This window comes from Zingiber officinale, chromosome 2B (genome assembly GCF_018446385.1).
Source record: "Zingiber officinale cultivar Zhangliang chromosome 2B, Zo_v1.1, whole genome shotgun sequence".
Classification (NCBI taxonomy): domain Eukaryota; kingdom Viridiplantae; phylum Streptophyta; class Magnoliopsida; order Zingiberales; family Zingiberaceae; genus Zingiber; species Zingiber officinale.
This window is the reverse complement of record NC_055989.1, coordinates 92,664,956-92,686,877: the sequence shown is the minus strand read 5'-3', so window position 1 is coordinate 92,686,877 and position 21,922 is coordinate 92,664,956. Positions and strand designations below refer to the sequence as shown.

General features: G+C 36.7%; 2 protein-coding genes across 2 annotated transcripts; both read left to right on the top strand.

Moving 5' to 3' along the window:
- The first annotated feature begins 478 nt into the window (after window positions 1-478).
- Window positions 479-7,190, top strand: LOC122046381 (histidine-containing phosphotransfer protein 2-like). The gene is made up of 6 exons (XM_042607063.1): window positions 479-1,015; window positions 1,483-1,613; window positions 1,703-1,771; window positions 6,084-6,155; window positions 6,422-6,494; window positions 6,973-7,190. Exons 1-6 carry the CDS (start codon window positions 965-967, stop codon window positions 7,015-7,017), a joined length of 441 nt encoding a protein of 146 aa, XP_042462997.1. The 5' UTR covers window positions 479-964; the 3' UTR covers window positions 7,018-7,190.
- Window positions 7,191-17,148: 9,958 nt separating this feature from the next.
- LOC122046380 (putative low molecular weight protein-tyrosine-phosphatase slr0328) lies at window positions 17,149-20,603 on the top strand. Its single transcript, XM_042607062.1, has 6 exons — window positions 17,149-17,446; window positions 17,554-17,666; window positions 17,748-17,883; window positions 17,985-18,052; window positions 19,426-19,512; window positions 20,253-20,603. The coding sequence occupies exons 1-6, from the start codon at window positions 17,191-17,193 to the stop codon at window positions 20,355-20,357; spliced, it is 765 nt and encodes a 254-aa protein (XP_042462996.1). The 5' UTR covers window positions 17,149-17,190; the 3' UTR covers window positions 20,358-20,603.
- Window positions 20,604-21,922: the final 1,319 nt, after the last annotated feature.

The window sequence follows — 21,922 nt, the reverse complement described above, 5'->3', positions numbered from 1 at the left end:
TAAAATTAATTCGATTAATTATATATATATATATATATATATATATATATATATATAATTTAACAATTTTAAAATTATCCTACATAATTTGATATTTTTAAAAATTTATTGGTTAAGATAAGAAGCCGTTTTCTATTTTATTTTATTTTTCAACGTCTTCGTCGGAACTGCTAAGGAGTTCAGTCCGGATCCTCTGTCCCGAAATTTCTCTGTCCCCATGTCCCACTGTCGATCGGACGGTCCAGATCACATCTCAAGGCATCATGGCACATCACAAAGATACTGCACACATCTTAAAGATGTCATGATGCCTTGAGATATGATCTGGATCGTCCGATCGACAGTGGGACACGGGGACAGAGGAATTTCGGGACAGAGGATCCGAACTATAAGGAGTTACGGGGAAAAAAACTAAAGTAAAAAATATACAAGAAATAACAACAATTCTACAAAAGAAAAAAAAAACACAAAGGAAACAACTTTCCTGTGTTTCTCTCTAAACGTAAACCCCTGAAATCCCGAGCCCCCCACGACGATCTGCGTTGTGATCGCAATCTGCCAAACCGAGTCAAAAAAGCAGTCTGCCGCAAGATGCTCGCCGCAAGCTTAGACTTCCTTGCCAGCCTCGCAGCACGCTTGCTTCCTCAAATCATCACCTGATCACCCTTGTCGGTTCCCTCCTTCAATGGCGAACAGATAAGTAGGCATCTCCCCGCCCCACTGCCCGACCGGACTGCAGCACGGAAAGACAGGGCTTTGGTCTCTGTCGCCCCATCGAAACAGAATCGCTTAAAGCAGGCCGCAGGAATCAGAACCTCTCCTCTTTTTTTTCTCAACTTTGTGGATCGCGCTGCCTGCAACGTTGATCGGATAGCTCAGCCTCGCCCCATCTTGCCCTTTCTTTGAGGAAGGGTTTGGTTTTGGGGCCGAATCACAACCACCAAATTAGCTTCTTATCGTTGCGATGACGCCGGCGGAGGAGCTCAATAGTTTGATGCATTGGATGTTCTCGGAGGTACGCTGAGTAACTCATACTTCCTTCCAGTTTCTATCATCAGTTGAAATTAATATAATTTTGAAACTAAATTTTTTTTTTCTGTGTGTGTTAATCCAACTGTAAATTGACTGGCTGTTTTCTGTAAAAAGGAAAAAAAAAAAAAAAAACCTTTTCTTTTCAGTTTTATGGAGCGCTCTACTCCTACTTTGAGCTGCGAACAGTGCTCCCAGATATTTACTGATGTGATGTTATTCTCGGCTAATATTACAGTCGTCGTCATTTTTGGATCTCTTAACTGACTTGGAGTTGACTTCCGTGTTTGATCGTATCATTCCTTTTTTTCTTTTTGATTCCAGGTTTTGAACATAATGACACTAACTTGGTGGACTGTGATCTTCTCTTTTGTATCAACATTCTGTGGACTTTGAGTTTTGATGGAATGATAAGCAAGGCTGCTCTAATCTGGTTGAAAAATTTTCTTGCAGGGTTTGTTGGACCAGCAATTCCAACAACTCCAGATGCTGCAGGATGCCAGCAATCCCAATTTTGTTGCGGAGGTGATCACCTTGTTCTGCAAAGATTCAGAGATTATCTTAGCTGAGTTGACAAAATTGCTGTATGTTCTAGCCATTGGGATGTCCTTCGAAGGTTGTATTAGACTATATCTTTATGTTCACTTGTTTAACTGCGAACTTGATTCTGCAGGAATCAACCTGTTGTTGACTTTCAAAAGGTGGATGCTTATGTTCACCAACTTAAAGGAAGTAGCTCGAGGTTTCTTTGATTCTCTTCTCTGCTTATGTTTTCTATTTCAGTTCTTCTCGCATTTTCTTATTAAAATGTTGTCATTTGCACATTTAGAGATGATCATATTTTCAGTTAGTTATGAGGGAGGCTGTTTGACCTACCCTGCTTTGTGGGTCGGATGGAATTGTTGGCATCCAGGTTAGGGAATCCAAGCAATGCTATGAACTTAGAAAGGAAAATTCTAGTAATATACTTGATCTTATCTCACCCTGGCATTTAAATTAGAATCAACTTGTCAAGTTTGTGGGAAGAGGGATAGGGGAGAAGGATTAACATAGCATAAGAGGTGGTGGTATAAATTAATTACTTTAAAAGCGCATGACTTTTTTTTGTAGAGTTGTCAATGAACCAAACATTTGTGAATGAGCTTGGGTTTGGTTCAATAAAAACTTATTTATGTTCGTTCAATTGTAAATGAATATATAAAATAAAGAAGCTTGAACACTAGTGAGCTTGGTTCATTAATGTTCATGAACAATATTCATGAAACAATTTACAAATAAACTTATTTATTAATTTGTATAAAATTTAATTATCAAAAATAGTATATTTTGTAGATTTTTTTTGTGTTCTTTCCAAACCTAGTATTCATAATATTTTAAAAATAATGGCATAGTATAAATTTCATGAATAGATAACAATTTAATGTAAATTATAACAATGTTGATAGTTGAGATCGATTAATAGCTTGAATAATGTTCATGAAAATGTTCAAGGACGTTCATGAACAAGCTTGAGTTTGGCTTGAGCTTGATAAGATTTTTAATAAACAAGCTTGAACAAGCTCGATAAGTAAATAAACAAGTTGGAACACAATTAAGTTTGGCTCAGTTCGTTTACACCCCTATTTTCTTGAAGCCTCATGAATCCATCTCATTTTTTCTTTATTTTTTACCTATTTAAAGGGGTGGCCTGTTCATGAAGATTCCTATTCACCACAGATTATAGATTTGAAGGTAGCAAGTCAAAAAGTTAAAATTCCTAATCAATTTAATTTGACCCCATAGAATCGACACACAATATTCCACATAGATGGGGCTCGACAAATCCTAAGTGTCTAATCCCTCAACATCGAAGTCATACTTCTTACCATATGAAGTTAATGTAACACACATGATGCTACTTGCATCACACAACATGATCTTAAATCACTCTTTTGGTAGGTAAGATATTTTAGTGATTAGTTTCTAGGTTAATAAAATGAGCTCAAAAAGTTTCAGTTTAGGAGAAGCCAAAATTTATAGGGCAAGACTTTGACATGAGATTTTAATGGTAGATTATTAATTTGGAATTATTGTGTGTATCCTTTACAATTCCAAGTTTTCTTTTTTACTTTTTATTAAGCTATAAAGAACGAGGAGGGTCGAGTGGTATTGGAGGAGAGTTTGGCCCATTTGAAGCTATGACTTTCTTTGGCGCCTTCTATTTTGTAACCTTATCGTTTATATCCTCCACCCCTCTCACGTCAAGCACTATGGCGCATATGGATCATCAATGTCCTTGCCAAGCACCTTCGTACCTAGATCGTGGTGGAGAGTTGTTGGATCACCGCATTTTACTTTCTAGTGTCAATGTGATTTAGTGAGAAGGTAGGCAAGGAAACCGTGAGGAAGATCAAGGAGATGCAATTTCGCCTCCTATAACACCAAGCTCAGAGTTCTCTCCTTCTCACCAAACATCTTATAGATGCTTTATTGCTTGATCAAGCTTGAAAGCATTACAAGCAATGATGGTGAACCATTTTGATGAGCTATAAAGTGGGAAACACGTAGTTCATCTTCTCATAGTCATCTCCCTCTTCAACATGTGCTAATTGATGATGAAATCATAGTACTCTACTCAAAGTTCTTGAATGACAATACAAACACCAAGGCCATTACTCTCTCACTCTCATTCTGGTTGGAGCTCATGCGCAGCTTTTCTTTTTCCTCTATAGGAGGCCTTGTATGCATCTATGCTAGCTCCTACCAGTGCCCATGTCCCATGCGCTACCAACCCATGTCATTGACACAGGTCATCAACAAAGCTTGGTGTAAGTGGATGTGGACAATAGATGTGTCTTTTTTGGCATGTATTAGCACGGAAAAATTGCTAAGCCTTTCCATTTATTGTACCATAATTATAAGTGATGGGGTGTAATAACTATCACAATGAGTTTTATTTTTAGGATGTTTGACAAGTGGGAACCAATGATTGGCCAGACCTATACATAATGTTGATTCATGTCGTACATTAGCAAACTAAGTTGTATTATTAACGTAATAATTTGTATGTTTGTATTAGTTCACAAACTAAATCCAAAGAAAGTTGTTGGGTATTACCATTTACCTGGTGAGTTGAACGTATCTTGGTTGGACTTGTAGTTCTATCTCTCACAATGTGGAGAGGTCTATGAGCTGCTGTTTTGCTTATTGATGATGAAATGATAAAAATGGAACAGAAGTTAAAGAATCAACAGTATACCTACCAAAGATGTGTGATACACAGCACATTGTGATATATAGTTCACTTTGGCGAGGACCTTGTGCACTAAGCATCCATCTGCATTAAGCTTATCTTGCTTCATTAGTCATTTCACATTTTTCTGTTGCATCAAAAAGCAATTTTCTTTACTAGCTTGAGCTTGTATTTACCCACAGATATATACTAGAAGGCTTTTGGTAAATATCGTCCAAGATAAAGCAGAGTTGCATTGACAGAGGCAAAGCCCACAATCATATTTCATGGTTTTCATTTTTTTTTATTTCTAATACAATTATACAGCATGAGCATGATGCAAAATGTGAGAGGAATGAACTTGGACATTTTAGAAGTTCTTAGAGATTTTTAGTTGGCTAGTTTGTTTTATTTTTCAGAGTGTCTCATGTCAGTAGTGACTTTTAGCAGTTTTTTTTGTGGTTGTAAATGTCAATATAAATGGTTACATACGGAATGTTTGGAACTTTGAAATTAATTATGGATTATGAAATGCGAAGGGGAGCTTTGCCGCAATGGTAAAGTGATTGTCGTGTGATCCAGTGGTCATGGGTTCGAGTCGTTGAAATAGCCTCTTGCAATGCAAAGTTAGATTGTGTAAAATAACCCAGGGTTAGGTTGTGTACAATAACCCAAAGTGGTTCGACCCTTCTCCGAGACTTCACATTGGCGGTAATTTCGTGCACCAAGCTACTTCGTCAAATAATATAAACCTAATAATCCTACTCTGACTTGTGATGCTGTGAACAAAGTGCTAAACTGTGCACCGTTAATGCACCATTAGCATGCAATAATCTTGCCTCACACTAGCGAGTACATGCATAATGGACCTTAAAATGCTAACGGTCTCCTACCCATATTCCCAGAAACTGAAAGGAGATACCTTCAAATCAAAGGAAGCTGTATGGCTTATTGGCTTATCCTTTTCTCCAACATTGAACAAAATGTCCTTGTATTTGCAATCAAAATTGCAAATTCAATAACATGATTTTAATATTTGGAAAAAGGTTTAGATAGTGTTGTTCTTTAAGATGATTGATCATCTTCCAGTTTAGTCAACTTTCATCTTGTTCGCAACTAAATTCTCAAATGTTTTCTTTTATTGATGGGTAAGTCCACAATATTGTGAGAGAAAAAAAATCTTAGTTTAGCTGAAGCTCTATGTGGACAAAAAATGCTGTGTGACTATAATCATGTTCGTGTATAAGATTGATACCAATATATAATATAATGCTTCAATTTGGTTGCTAAGTTCTGGTAAATTCATAACTCATCTCATAACTTATATTTATAATAAGGATGAACTGTCTAAATTGCATTAAGAAAGTCTTCTTTGGTGAAACCACATGCATAGGTACCTTTTATGTTCTGTCATGTACGCATGTTCTTATTGCATAATCATTAGATAAATGTTTTTTTCTCCGAGAATTATCATATGAATATATTACTTTTAATTAAATTGTGCAACTATTCAAATATGCATCACAAATGGTTTCCACCAATGTCATACTTGAATTCTGGATGAAAAAAATTGAGGGTTGCTGTGGGTTTGCATAGTTAACATAAAAAATTCTAAATCCATACGAGTGTGGACTCAAGGAAGGGTAAGATCCTTGTAGCGGATCCTAAATAATTACAGCAATCATAGGTTGAATGACTTTTACCACTTTGACTTCCTGATTGCCTATTAGGAGATATCAAATCTTGTTTACTCTGGATCTAGTAGCTCATTTTTTTTCTAGTGCTCATTATACATGCATTTATAGTGTCTAATTTTTCCCTTTGGCTGTGATTTCTTTTGCAGCGTGGGCGCGAATAATGTAAAATTGGCCTGCATTCACTTCCGTCAGTTCTATGACGAGAATAATAAAGAAGGGTAGGCATTGTTGCTTAGCATATCAAATTGTGTAAATTATAAACAATTTACAAGTTACCTTGTTTGTCAGTATGAAATTTTAGTATCCAATTCATAAATAAATACAATGGAGCACCAATGAAGCCTTTGCTTTATGGTTAACTGTTACACTTTTAATAAGATATCCAACTCATGGTGGTTTTTCTGTCGTTCTTCTTGAACAGCATTAGCGTTTTTCTATGTCCTTTATTCGACTATATATCGCATGACAAACTTTCCTATTCCAGGTGTCTCAGTGCCTTGAATGTCGTGGAGTGTGAATATTTTCGTTTGAAGGACAAACTTGCCGTTATGTTGCAGGTATTTTTTTCCTTGTCTGCTTTACCCCCTCGTCCAGTGTTTCTAGTTTTAGATTTCTGCATAGCTTGTCTGCTTAGTTGTGGTTTACTAGGTTTTTTCACATTTATATCTAGTTAAATAAACTACACGGGAAGATGATTGGAGAACTACATAACTGATTCTGACTAATATATCGTGCCAGATATGGTTAAAAAAATATCATCATTTGTGAAAATCCTGATTTTCCTTAGAAATCAGCATGAACTAATCCTTAGCCTACATGTGAAGTAGATTTGTCGGTTCAGCATTAGTTGTGTATCCTTGACTTGATGCTGAGTTTTTCTCTAATCAATTGTTTCTTGCCTGTCTCTTCCTTTCTGAAGTTAATATGCTTTTGCGTCGACAACAGTATTCGTAAGATGTTCCAGATAACATCACCTTACTAAACTCCTGATTCGACCATCGTTAAGATTGAACTAATTGACCTATTTCTGTGCAGCTTGAGCAGACAATCCAAGCCTACGAGAACAACAAACAAATTTAAAGAATGAAGAAGAATTCGTTCCATCGCTAGTTCAGATTCCGTAATCAAATTATCGGTTATCTGTTTAAACATATATTCAAATGAATTTGAAGATTTAGCCGGATTGTTGTTACTAAAACTACGCTTGGAAAACATGAATTTTGTGCTTGTTTAAACTTATTTGGCCACTGAAACAGTTTTGTACTTGGGCAATGCAAGAGAAATCTTACTGCCGGAAGAAGGTAAATCCAAGGTAGAGGTGCCAATGGGTGGTGACACTTCGCCTGGAATGGCTCGGTTTTGTGCTAGTAGTCATTGTCTTAGGCATGAGTAATTCACACCCAACACATTTTGGTAATATGATTGTATCATGCATGGGTCGATCAGACTTGGGTCGTGTCAAATCCAATCCAAATCAAGTTAGGTTGAGATGTTGCACGGGCCCAACTTAGTTTGTGTGGATCATCAAAACTGACCTCCATAAACTTATCGATGATGGATAGTGATGGTGTCCTTTTCGTTTGCTCGGACTTCTTTTCGCCTGAAGCTACGATCACCTTCTAAGGATCCAAGATCTGATGGCCTAAGAACAAAGAATGTTAAGTTTGATCGGCTCTACCGGCATTGCCAATTGATGCTCAAGTCACTACCGAGTGGAGGATGAGAGGCTCGTTAGGATGCGAGAGAAAGAAGAATGTAGAAAGAAAGCTTTGTGGAAAATAGTTGCCTCCATGTATAAGAAAAAAAAGCATATTTCTATCTTAGCTTCTTTAGGTTAGGAATACAATTAAAGTCTCACATTTAAAATATATGAAAAAAGATCATGTGTTTAAAAGATAAAAGATATCTCAATTGGTATAAGATATTTTAGGTAGAAGTTAAAAATAAATCCATGAAAGTTTAGTAACAAAGTGGACAATATCATACTATTGTGGACTAACATGAAAAAAATAAATCACATGTGACTACTATCTTTTGGTAGTTGAATAACGTATGGGGAAGGGCGAATGCGACTTCCCAACCCGAATGAAATATTATTGGATGAGCGTTAAGTACTTGGAGAAGGGCATATTGATCTGAAGATGATACTTGGTGATGGGGATGATACCAACCTGAAGAAGGCATTTGGTGCTCAAGGATACCAACATGCATATGACATTTGGTGCTCGGGAATGTCACATGCTCAGGGATGTTAGTGTTGGAAATGTGAATGGAATAAAGAGGTGGAGACGAAGAAACTCTATTATATGTATGAGTTGTTAATCTCACATTAGAACTCTTTTAGCTTATTGTTGGTTTAAATTATGGCACATACATTAATGTTGTAAACATATGTATGGGGAAAGACTCTCTCACGTATGGGTGCACAGGGGTGGGTGCAAATTCAAGGCCCAGATTGTACTGAACCAAGGTTGTCTCGTGTGTGAGCACAACATGCGCACTTCGAATGCTCAACTAGTCGAGGCAAGATTTGCCTAAGTGAATAAACTAACATTTTACTACCTAATCTCTTTTTGCTACTTGTTCAAGAGGGTAAAGAAGTATTAATATGAAATTAATAGTTATTTCGTAACGTCTCGACATTAATGACAACATTAAATTCATTAATGGTGACTTCGTAACATCTTTACATTAATGATGGCATTAAATCCATTAATAATGATTCTGTAACATCTCAACATTAATGAAGACATTAAACTCATTAATGGCGACATTAAACCCAGTATTAAATGACCATAATTTGGTCATTTATTGCAGGCAAGGTGAGGACACCTATATAAGGAGGCTGGATCTTGAGCAAAGAATATAGAGTAGTGGAAGATAAGCGAAAGAGAAAGTGAGAGGAAGAGCAGGAAGCAAACCTCTGTCCACTTGTGTTCTCCCATAAAACTCTCTCAGTCGTGCATTCATTCGGCTGAACTACTCGTGATAGCACTCGGGTACATTCTCAGTTCGCCACGAAGAATCAGTGCTTGGTTGCATGTGTGGTTTTACCGTTGTATTCTGGGAAACAAACGACCCGAGAGAACCTCAAAGTACAACCAGAGGTGGGACAAATCTTTTCAAGAAAACTGTGTTAAACGCAAGTCTCGATATCTTAGACAGCGAATTCTCTTCTTGATTCAGCAATCGACTTCCGATTTTGCTACGCACAATATCAACTCCCTAACTCGGACCACCAGAATCTTGGCAGAACTAGCCCCGTTGACAGCTTGAGATTATTCGCTCAGATCATCTCAACAGATAAGTTAGAATTGATTTTGTGTAATTTCAATTCAGTAATTTTCCCCAATATATCCAATAGCAGATTGTCCAACAATCTTGAAATAGATTTCTTTCTATTGAGATGGCTACAGAACAAAATGTTGAGGTGCAATAGACTCAACACATGAAGGTCCCCTCTACCCTGATTGAAACTGTGTTAATTAACCATGGGGAAATGCCAGAAAAGTTCACTGGATTGAACTTCAAAAGGTTGCAGCAGAAGATGCTCTTCTACTTAATCACGCTCAATCTGGCTCGGTTCTTGATTGAGGACCCTCCCAAGCATACTGAGGATGTTGATGCACAGACCATCAGTACAATGGAGGCATGAACTCATTCTGAGTTCTTTTGCTGAAACTACATCCTCAACTACCTTACCAACTCGCTGTACGCTGAGTATAGCACGAAGAGAACGACTAAGGAGCTATGGGAGTCCCTGAACAAGAAGTAGAAGACAGAGGGTGCAGAGGCCAAGAAGTTCATCATTGGCCGATTCCTGGACTACAAGATGGTTGACTCTAAGACGGTGATCAGCCAAGTCTAAGAGCTTCAAGTGATCTTGCATGAGATATACTCAGAAGGGATGGTTTTGAGTGAAATCTTCCAGGCGGCTGCTATCATTGAGAAACTTCCTCCCAGTTGGAAGGGCTTTAAAAACTACTTGAAGCACAAGCGGAATGAGATGATGAACACTCTCCTATTAAATTCTAGATTGCCAAAATTCATATGGGGGAAAGATGTGTTAATAGCTAATTAGTTTTTAAATAAGGTGCCCCAAAAAAATAGATAAGAGCCCTTTTAAGTTGTGTAATGGAAGATAATCATCCTACAAACATTTACAAATATGGGGATGTCTTGTCAAAGTTTTGGTGCCTGATCCGAAAAGGATTAAGATAGAATCAAAGACAGTTGATTGTATATTTATAAAATATGCATATAACAGCAATGCGTATCAATTTTTTGTGTATAAGTCACAAATACTGGATATACACAAAAACTCGATAATAAAATCGAGTAATGCCTTGTTCTTTGAGCATGTATTTTCATATAAGACCCGAGAGGAAGCTAGCTCCTTAAAATAAATATATGAAACACAAGGTGAAGATGATAATGAGGAACCAGTCGAGGTTGAAGTTAGACGAAGCAAAAAAATCTCGAGTAGAAAAATCCTACGAATCAGATTTTATCACTTTTATATTAGAAAGTGAGCCCCGAATTTACTCAGAAGCAGTAAGCTCTACTGATGGACCTCACTGAAGAACATCTGAGATAGAATCTATCTTGTAAAATCACATTTGGAAACTTGTGGATCTTCCTTCGAAAAATAAACCACTAGGTTGTAAGTGGATCTTAAAAAGAAAATAAAGTCAGATGACACAATTGATAAGTATAAGATTAGATTGGTAATCAAAGGATACTAACAATGAAAAGACATTGATTACTTTAATATATATTATCCAGTGTCAAGAATAAATTCTATTAAAGTGTTGTTGGTTATTACAGCTCTATGGAATCTTGAAATACATCAGATGGATGTAAAGACAGTCTTTTTAAATGGAGATTTAAAAGAGGAAATCTACATGGAGCAACTTGAGGAGTTTTCTATACTAGAATAGAAAAAATAAGGTTTATAGATTGGTGAAGTCATTATATGCCTTGAAACAAGCATCAAAGTAGTGACATGAGAAATTTGATAATGTTATGAAGTAATGTGGATTCAAGATTAATAAATGTAATAAATGTATCTATATGAAAGCCACAAAAAATGACTATGTCATCTTGTGCCTATATGTAGATGGCATACTTATCATTGGAAGTAATAATAAGATAATCAAATCCACTAAAGATATGTTAAACTCAAGATTTGATATGAAAGACATGGGTCTAGCTGATATGATTCTAGGAATCAAAATTCTTAGAACAACAGAAGGACTTATTCTTAGTTAATCTCATTACGTGGACGAGGTTCTTGAGAAATTCACTAAGAGTGATACTGCATTGGCACGAACGCCGATAGATATGAGTCAACATCTATCAAAAAATTGAGGTGAAAGTATCTCTCAGATAGAATACTCTCGAGTGATTGGAAGTCTGATGTACCTGATGAGTTGTACACGGCCAAACTTAGCCTACACAATAAGTAAACTGAGTAGATACACGAGTAATCCCGGTGTTGAGCACTGGAAATGAATAACAAGAGTACTAAGGTACTTGAAGTATACTCGTGAATATGGACTACACTATACAAAATATCCTACTATGATCGAAGGATACGGTAATGTGAATTGGATATCTTACATAAAAGATTCTAAGTCTATGAGTGGATATGCATTCACTTTGAGACGTACAGTCATTTCCTAAAAATCTTCTAAGCAAACCATAATAACTAGATCCACGATGGGATCTGAATTTGTAGCTCTTGACAAATGTGGTAAAGATGCTGAATGGCTACGACAATTCTTAAAAGATATTCTGAGATAGTCGAAATCGGTGCCGACAATTTGCATACATTGCGATAATCTATCAGCAATTAGTTGGGCACAGAACTATCTGTATAATGGTAAGTCTAGGCATATACGTCGTAGATATAATATCATTAGATAACTACTCTCAATGGGAGTTATCACTGTTGACTATGCGAAGTCAAAGAATAACCTAGCAGATCTGCTAACCAAAGGGTTAAATCGAGAGTTAGTTGTAAGCTCATCACAAGCAATAGATTTGATGTCGTTGTCAATGATCAGAGCAAAGGACAACTAACCTATGCTGACTGGAGATCCCAAGAACTAGGTTCAAAGGGACTAGACACACTGTGAGGCATAATCCAATAAAATAGTGACCGGATCAGGATACCGATGGGATTTTAATGATCAAGAAGAATAGATGACTACTCTCAAGGGATCACCTATGTGAAAAAGAAGTGGGGGCGCTTCGAAGAGAATTTGAAGCACAATTCTTAGAACTTCTTACAAAATCAAATGTGTTCATGGCCAAGAACGAATACACTTATGAGAATTGAGTTGTATTAGGGAGATGATGTGCGTAGGTTTTATACACTTATTTAGCATGTTTTAACGCACATTCCTATATTTTATGCATTCTTTATCTATGCATTTTCATACTTCTTGTTTTACTTTTAGCATATTTACTCTTCTTTGTTCGGAGATCTGCTCTTGTGTATTTTCTGTCTACAAGAGTCAAATTTGGAGAGGAAATAATGTTCATGGCGAATCTAATCAATAAATGAAGGAAGTCAACGCCAACCATGTGTGCCACACGACCATGCCAAAGGAACAAGAAGGAAAATGATCTTGGCTGTGTGGAACAGATCGGGTGTGCAGCATCAGCAAAAGAGGGGGATGACATAGTCGTGTGGTTTCACACGGTCGTGTCGCTTATGAAGCAGAATCAGAACACGGTCGTGTAGATCTACACGACTGTGCAACCTTTCCATATGCCAAGCAATGTCAGGTCGTGTGTGTCACACAACCGTGCAACATTTCCAAAGGCCAAGACTGGCATGGTCGTGTGTGTCACACGGCCATGTGAGCCGTCCAGAGATGAAGCATGGCACGACCGTGTGAATCTCACACGGTCGTGTGACTCTGGCCAAGAGCTAAGCAGCCGAGGCTGTGTGAGGTCCACACGGTCGTGACACGGGTCGTGTGGCTCCCAAATCCCCTAGTCTATATAAAGGGTTTCTCCCTCTTTGGAAAGGGGGAGGCTCTCCCTTTGGGGAGATCCAATCTGAAGTCTTTTCTCCATCTTTTGGGTGTCGATCCAGTGATCTAAAGACGTTTCCATTCCCGATTCTTCTCCGGTAGTAAGGATTGGTTCCAAAGATTACTCGTCGTCTCTAGATAAACATTTCTTTTCTATCTTCTTGATTTGGATCGAAATATTTACGATCTTCTTATCTTTGGATCTTTTCCTTTGTTTCATGGAGTAGATCTTCTTGTTCTAGGATGTAGGGAGTATTTGTGATGTGAATTGATGTAAGATTTCAAGGATTTGCCAACTTCTTATTTCAATGATGTCATTATGTTTTGTATCAATTCAATCTTGTATGGATTGTTGTGTTTGGATCTAATTACCATTCTTGATTGGATGTTTGTATTACTTGTGGATCTTGTAGATGAATTCTCTAGATTGTATGACCGGGGGACGTCGTGACAGAGTTGTCTCGTTAACGGACATCTTGGGGATCGCCTTGAAGGGTGAAGCAAGAATCTACAAAGAAGTGGGATAGATAGATGAGTTGTTCCCTATATCTTGATGTGAATTGATTAGTGATGTGTTTCTATGTTGTATGACCGAGGGGCGTCGTGACAGGGCTGCCCCGCTAACGGACTTCATAGGGATCATGACTATTTAATTGCTTAAGGTGTAGATATAAGTCTCTTGTCGGTATTTTCTGCAGGAGATAATCGACGACTTCTTACAAATGCATGACAATTGAGGATATAATTGATAAATCATATTACATTGATAAGTATCACAAAGATACCAAATCTCCTAGAACTTCCATAAAACCTAGTTTCTGCATTACTTTTCTATTTCTATTTTCTAGTTGCTTCTTAGTACGTGTAATTCCTAGTTGATTGTTTAGCTAATTCGCTTTAAGATATCTTTAGTGGTTATAACCAGTCCCTGTGGATACGATATCGTTTTATTACTGACGATGAAATCATGCACTTGCGGTTGCATAACAGGAGAGTCTTGAGTGAGATTTGTCAATACTTACATAGATGGTAGAACAGTTTAAAGACATCATATCTACTGTCAGCTAGTATGCAAACAAATCTTTACAAAAGAAGATTCAAAGGGTAAAATCTATCTATGTTATACTTGACTCAACTACTAAATGTTATCACATACCATGTATTCCATTCATGTAGGGGATTGTTGGAATGTGAATAGAATAAAGAGATGGAGACGAAGAGACTCTATTATGCATAGATTGTTAGTCCCACATTAGAAGTTTCTTGACTTATTGTTTGCTTAAATTATGACACATGCATTGATGTTGTAAACATATATATGGGGAGAGACTCTCTCACGCATGGGTGCGTAGGGATGAGTGTAAATCTAGGGCTTGCCCAAGTGACTAAACCAATATTTTGCCACCAAATCTCTTTTTACTACTTGCTCAAGAGGGTAACGAAAGCATTAATATGAAATTAATGGTGATTCCGTAACGTCTCGACATTAATGACGATATTAAACTTGTTAATGGTGACTTCGTAACGTCTCGGATTAATTGTGACATTAAAACTATTAATAATGATTCTGTAATGTCTCGATATTAATGAAGACATTAAACACATTAATTATGATATTAAATCCAGCATTAAATGATCATAATTTGATCATTCATTGTAAGCAATGTGAGGACTCTTATATAAGGAGGCTGGATCTTGAGCAAAGAATAGAAAGTAGCGGAAGATAAGCGAAAGAGAAAGCGAGAGGAAGAGAAGAAAGTAAACCTCTGTCCACTCGTGTTCTCCCACAAAACTCTTTCAGCCATACATTCATTCGGCTGAACTACTCGTGATACCACTTGGGTACATTCTCAGTTTGTCCTGGACAACCTATGCTTGCTTGCGTGTGTGGTTTTGTCGTTGTATCATGGGAAACAAACGACCCAAGAGAACCTTGAAGCACAACTGGAGGTGAAACGAATTTGTTCCAAGGAAACTGCGTTAAACGCATGTCTCAGTATCTTAGTAAGTGAATTCTCTTCCCGATTTAGTAATCAATTCCCGATTCTGCTATGCACCGTATCACCTCCACAACTCGGACCACCGGAAGTTTGGCAGAACCAGCCCCACTGACAGCCTGTGATTATCCACTCAGGTCATCTCAACAGATAAATTAGAATTGATTTTGTATAATTTTAATTCAGTAATTTTCTCCAATATCTTCGATAATAAATTGTCCAATAATTAGGAGGCTCAGGAATTAAGTCTGACCGATCGAGACACCTCTTGGGAAAAACACTCGGGTACCATTAAATAGCAAGTAGGAATGTTAACAATTGCGTCTAAGAATGACCAACTCTTTTCTAAGATGGCTTTGAGTTTGTGTTATGCTTGAGTCAACCTTAGAAAGTTTGGATCTATCCAACTAATAAAGGCTCAAGGACTAGTTGAGGCTCAAGGATAACTTTGATCCTTGCCCCTGAGGCTATGCTACAATGACAAGCGATAGAATGGATTCCTTAAGCAACGAGAGTTTGAATTTCATTCAGAACATATTATACTTTAAGAGTTCTAAGTACTTATGATGTTAGCGGTTCATCATGACCCATCTATACTTCGTAATTGACCTTTTGTTGAGTCAAATTGATTGTCTTTGGAATGAGTCGGATTATAAAAACTAAATACTTATATTAAAAAAATGATGGGTCATGCTCTATGGAACCTAGCTCCGATTGACTTTTCTATTTCTTTTTATAAAATATCTTATAAAATGAAAGATACAAATTTAAAAAAAAATGTTTCTTTTAAAAATTCAATATCCTTCTTGATATGGTTTAAAAATATTTTGACTATGTGAAAATTCAAATGGGATTTTCTAGTCTCATCACGTCTGATCTATTTTTAGATCAAGAACAATGATTGAAAGGATTGAATGGTCTCCATTTGTTTAGTAGATGAGGATCATTAAATCCTTTCAATTATTATAATGGATTAGGATTTAGCCTGTTAAATGTAGACCAAAGAATTTCTATTCGTCAAAACTAACGATATATCCTTAAAATTTTAAACTTCTTAACTAGTGTAAGAGAAAATCAACCATTTTATAGAATTACAAAGGAATATTATCTCAATCTCATTTTCTAATATCACTAGAGAAAGAGACATTAACCGATAATAAAATCAATATAGGACAAAACACTTATACTAAAGATAGCACAATCCTCTCTTACACTAGTTACAATTTTAAAAACAATATAAATATTTATTATTTTCAAAATTAATTTTTACAAAAATTAAAGTGGAATCTTGACTTTCTGGTCTATGGAACATAGCTCCGATTGACTTTTCTGTTTCTTTTATAAAAAACAAAAAAAGTGTTTCTTTTAAAAATTCAATATCCTTCTTGATATGATTTAAAAATATTTTGACTATGTAAAAATTCAGACGGGATTTTCTAGTCTCATCACGTCTGATCTATTTTTAGATCAAGGACAATGATTGAAAGGATTGAATTATCTCCATTTGTTTAGTAGATGAGGATCATTAAATCCTTTCAATTATTATAATGGATCAGGATCTAGCCCGTTAAATATAGACCAAAGAATTTCTATTCGTCAAAACTAACGATATATCCTTAAAATTTTAAACTTCTTAACTAGTGTAAGAGAAAATCAACTATTTTATAGAATTACAAAGGAATATTATCTTAATCTCATTTTCTAATATCACTGGAGAAAGAGACATTAACCGATAATAAAATCAATATATGACAAAACACTTATACTAAGATAGCACAATCCTCTCTCTAATTTTAAATTTTAAAAACAATATAAATATTTATTATTTTCAAAATTAATTTTTACAAATATTAAAGTGGAATCTTGTTCCCTTTTTATCTCAAAAATATCCTTAAAATAAAATCTCTAATTTAATCAAATTCACTTCAATATTATTGCAACAATTTTATTTAAAATTATTATTATTTGTAATAGATCTATTTAAAGTTTGTACAACTTAAATTTTTTTTTAATAATTTTGGTTAAATTATTTTAAATCTATTTAGTTTTAAATAAAATTGATACATTTAGATTATTGAAATAAAAATATTTATAAAATAAAAAATAAGATAGATCGTTATTTTTAATATATATATTCATTTATTTTCTCAGCCTTTTGTTTTTTGTTTTCCCAATATCATCTTCGTGTGTAGCGTCTCGTCTTCTTCGCGATGACTCACCTACTCCGCTTCGATGCAATATCACCAAATTTACCATTTTGCCATGCAGCCCTGTGCCCTCCTCCTGTTCCTGCCGTTAAACTTAATCTTCGTCTGCTGCGACGAAACCCCATCATTTGCCCTCTGACCCGATCGCCCTCGTCTCCTCTTCCCCACTCCCTCCGGCGCCTTCGGCTACGGTCGGTAGTCGCATCCATGGCCGAGGAAGCGCAAGCGAAGCCCTTCGCCGTCCTCTTCGTTTGCCTCGGTAATTTCCTCCTGCTTCCTCTCCAGTTGAAGGAAGATCTTTTTTGGTTTTTTGTTTTCTTTTTTCAAGTATTGGAGAGATCTCACTCTTGGATGGTCTCTTGGCAGGGAACATCTGCCGTAGCCCCGCTGCGGAGGCCGTGTTCACCGATCTCGTGCGGAAGCGGGGAGCGGAGTCCAAGTTTATGATCGACTCCGCCGGAACCATCGGCTATCATGAAGTTGTTTTCCGTCTTCAAATTGTAGAGGATTTTTTTTTTTTTGAATTAATGCTCATCTTTTCTTTGTTTCTCTGTTGAAAGGGGAATCCAGCGGACTCGCGGATGAGGGCCGCTGCGAAGAGAAGGGGAATCGAAGTCACCTCCATGTCACGGCCAATACGCCCCTCCGATTTCAGGGAGTTTGATCTCATATTGGCCATGGACATGCAAAATAGAGGTTCATGGCCTTTTGCCTTTGATCATTAAAACGATGGTTTTTTTTTGGGTAAAATCAAGTATCCTGATAGTTCTGAAACTAATTCGTTATCAATTTTATAGAGGATATACTGCATGCATATGAGAGATGGAGATTTAAGGAGCCTCTTCCAGAAGATGCCCCTAAGAAGGTGATTTCTTCTTTGTGCATTAATATTTGTTATGGTTTTGAATATAATTTCGTTAGTTGGCGCATGAAATGTATTTGATTGGACCTGGTTTTACTTTATCTAGATCAGTTTGTAATTGTTGAAAAAATGCAAAGATGAAAAACCAAATGAAGAGATATGACATGCTTGTAAACCTTCGTATCAAATTGTTTGTTAGTTTTTCTATGTAATCTTAGTTCCTAGTACAATCTCTCAACTCTTTAACGATCAAGCAGGTTAGTAGAGCATAAATGGCTATTCATCTCTTGAGAAAACTTGGCCTCCCATTTGCTGTTATAGGACAACCAACAACCAATCAGTTCTCTGCCATTTGAGAAGGGGAATGTGTTGAATTATTTACTGATTATAAAGAAGTAGATGAGGTAAGAGATAAATGGCTAGTAGAGCATAAATGACTATTGATCTCTTGAGAAAACTTGGCCTCCCATTTGCTGTTATAGGACAACCAACAACCAATCAGTTCTCCGCCATTTGAGAAGGGGAATGTGTTGAATTATTTACCGATTATAAAGAAGTAGATGAGGTGAGAGATAACTATTCACTGAGTAATGCTTTCAGGCTCTAACACTTTGCACCTCCTTTCTTTGTGCGTGTGTGTGACTACGTTGAGGAAATCCAACTGCCGGTCCATTCTCCACTCACTAGGACTCCATTACACTTAAACTCCAACTGAAGGTAAGCAGGAAGTGTAGTGAGAGGGACAGAGAATTTTACTCCCCATAGAGGCATCTAATCATTTAAACACTTGTGAAGTAATGAGATGGGATAATTTTTAGAGCCCACCGAAATTCCAAAAATTGGTTCCCTAGTCTTTTATAATTTATAACTTTTTAAGGAGCATAACCTAGCAACTGCAATCAAGGGCAGAGCCACATTTTGCCCTACCCGGGGTTTAGCCCGGGGGCCTAATGACATTGAAGAGGAGCTGCAACTCAGATTTGCAGGGGGGCTCACCCGAGATCAGCCCGGGGGCTATAAAATTTCTGGCTCCGCCGTTGACTGCAATGTCTCTTTCTTCTTCCATAATGATTTTTTCCCCACATTTTGTACATGTTAAATTAGCACAACATGTATCTTTAACCCACTTATTCTCGTATGAATTTCTCATCTAGTTTGTTGTTTGGAAATTGGTTACTAAATTAGGAAACCCCAGAAATTAATTTTAACAGTAAATAAAATTTATTTGTCTGATTGTTTGTTGACTTGTTTGCGTCGTAGCTGATTATTTATATGTATCTGTTCTGTACAGTCTTTGGGTGTTTTCCATTGTCTCTTTCTGTATCAAAAAAAAATACTTGCAACGGTTTTGTATCCTTTTGCTCTTCGCTTTTCAGGTTAAGCTTATGTGCTCCTATTGTAAGAAACACAGTGAATCTGAAGTTCCAGATCCTTATTATGGAGGCTCACAAGGGTTTGAAAAGGTAAGCATAGAAAACACTGCCCAATAGTGACTATAATCTCATGCTAAACATGCCAATAGGAATGGAAAAGGGAAAAAGCAAGGCTATGCCATATCTTTCTTTGCTCATGAAGTTGTGCCTTTTTTCTCGGTTCATAGTTGTGATTTGTGGTATTCCATTTCCCACATTGGTAGGGATAGACGAATACCTTGGTGTAGGGGCACATACAACCATTTGATTAGGTTTAAGCGCTTTTGTTATAAGAAACATTGCATGTTATTTGTTAATGTGAAAGATGAGCGGAATTATTAAGAGAGACAAAAATAAATAATAATATTTGCAATAAGATTAACTCAGCCTAGAGAGTAGAGATGATAGGTGATAATAGGTGATAAGATTAGAAAAAATATACTTAAATGGTACAGACATTCTCAATAAAAACTGATGCATGTTACAGTTCTGATGACTTATTAGAATTAAGGATGGGAGAGCAAAATAGAACTAAGAATATCTATGATCTTACATAGAGCTTTTTTTTTTCCTAGTTTGATTGACCTATGGAATACTGGTTTTAATTCGTGAGCTAAGTTGAGACAATCCTCTTTTAACTCCGGGTTTGGACTTAGGCCTGCACTATTGTTTTAGTGATTGGTCTGAACTAAAATTTTGAATGTGGTTTTATGTGAAAAATTTTAATTGAAGAAGTGCCATCTTCGTGATCCTCATTGATCCACTTACGCTGTGGCTTGCTCTCTATTCAGGTCCTAGATTTGCTGGAAGATGCTTGTGAATCATTACTCCAGAGCATCGCTGCCGAGAGCAGTCATGCTTCAGTTTCACAGGGACGAGACAAGGAAGTAAATTAACCCGTGATTGGTTTTAGTCCTACTCCTGTAATGCCAGTGATATACTAGAGCATTTGTAGTGGTTGGTGGGATTGTTGAAGCTCTGAGATCAAAGGAAAATCCGTGGGGATTATTGTGAGTAGTACACAAGTTCAGTTACTAGTTTTGCTTGATATTCTTGAATCTTGACTAGAAATTAGACGTTTGGATGATGTGCCAACCGTATTTCTTCCAAAGTTTACCATAATTTTATTGTTTATGGCGGAATTACGATCTTTTGAAACCAATATTAATTGGATGCTGAAAGCCATTTGTCTGATTAAGGATTCGCATAATTAGCCCGAGTTATTTATTCAAAATAACCCTAGCTGATGTGCTGATTTCATAGTTAACAGTTTGTATATCACTAAATAAATAAAAGTTAATTTTCAAGAAGTGCAAGCTTTTGCAAATTTGACCTCTTTGTTTTTGCGATCTCGGCTGGTTGACGCGAAGGAACAAGGATGATGCAATGATAATTGGGAGAAAATACATTGGGAGGTGATGCAAATATGTAGTATTGCTCGATTGTGTAGAGAGAAAAAAAAAAGTAGGGTAAATAATAACAATAGATGAAATAATAATGCCCTCTCGGGAAGGGTGGAGTGAAGTGGCAAGATGTTCGAATTCTAGTTACGGTGGGACACGGGGTGAAAAGCTATTCTAGTAGTTAGAGAAATGATATTCTTAAAGAAAATTCTTAAGGATAGATACATAAATGATGGGACTCATAAAAAAATAAAATGATGGGTCCCATCATTTATGTATCTATCCTTAAGAGACTCATAAAAAAATGAAATGATGGGTTCCATCATTTATGTATCTATCCTTAAGAATTTTCTTTATGTGTATCATAACTCTTCTAGTTATCATGTGTGTAAATAGTTATCATGTGTGTAAAGAAGGTTAATTGGCATGCTGCAAAGAAGGGCATTTGGTATATTGATCATCTCTTCTTAGCTAAGCCGACCTCTCAGTTTTCTAAGGTCAACCTATCAATCTTCTCAGCCAAATCAACTTGTCAATTTTTTAAGGTCGACCTGCCAATCTTTTTAGCCGAGTTGACCTATCAGTCTTTTCAACCGAGTCGACTTGTCAGTCTTTTAAGGTGGATCCGCCAGTCTTCTCAGCCAAGTCGACTAGCGAGTCTTCCAAGGTTGACCTGTTAATTTTCCAAGGCTAATCCGTCAATGTTCTGAGTCAAGCCGATCTACAAGTCTTCCAAAGTTGACCCGTCAATTTTTTCAGCCAAGCCGACCTACTAGTCTTCCCAATAAAAATCGACAAGTCAAATTTTAGAATCTAGTCATCCCAACTGACTATTAATACGTGGGCTCCCATGTGGGCTATCAGAATATGCGAGCTAGTAGAATACATGAGTTGTCAGAATATATGGATTGTTCAAATAAGTGGAGTGGTACAGGTGACATTATGATCCCCACAAGATCTCAATAATATAAGACATGGTTGAAGACATGGACGACGACCCTCTCACATTTATGACATGACATATTCTTTATTATAGATGTGACATCTTAAATATCGCT

Excerpts from the sequence above, each read along its gene's own strand:
- LOC122046381 (XM_042607063.1), top strand. The coding sequence starts at position 965 with ATGACGCCGGCGGAGGAGCTCAATAGTTTGATGCATTGGATGTTCTCG. Across the intron at positions 1,614-1,702 it reads GCTGAGTTGACAAAATTGCT|GAATCAACCTGTTGTTGACT; the intron begins GTATGTTCTAGC and ends TTGATTCTGCAG. Across the intron at positions 6,156-6,421 it reads GACGAGAATAATAAAGAAGG|GTGTCTCAGTGCCTTGAATG; the intron begins GTAGGCATTGTT and ends TTCCTATTCCAG.
- LOC122046380 (XM_042607062.1), top strand. The coding sequence starts at position 17,191 with ATGACTCACCTACTCCGCTTCGATGCAATATCACCAAATTTACCATTT. Across the intron at positions 17,447-17,553 it reads CGTCCTCTTCGTTTGCCTCG|GGAACATCTGCCGTAGCCCC; the intron begins GTAATTTCCTCC and ends GTCTCTTGGCAG. Across the intron at positions 17,667-17,747 it reads GAACCATCGGCTATCATGAA|GGGAATCCAGCGGACTCGCG; the intron begins GTTGTTTTCCGT and ends CTCTGTTGAAAG.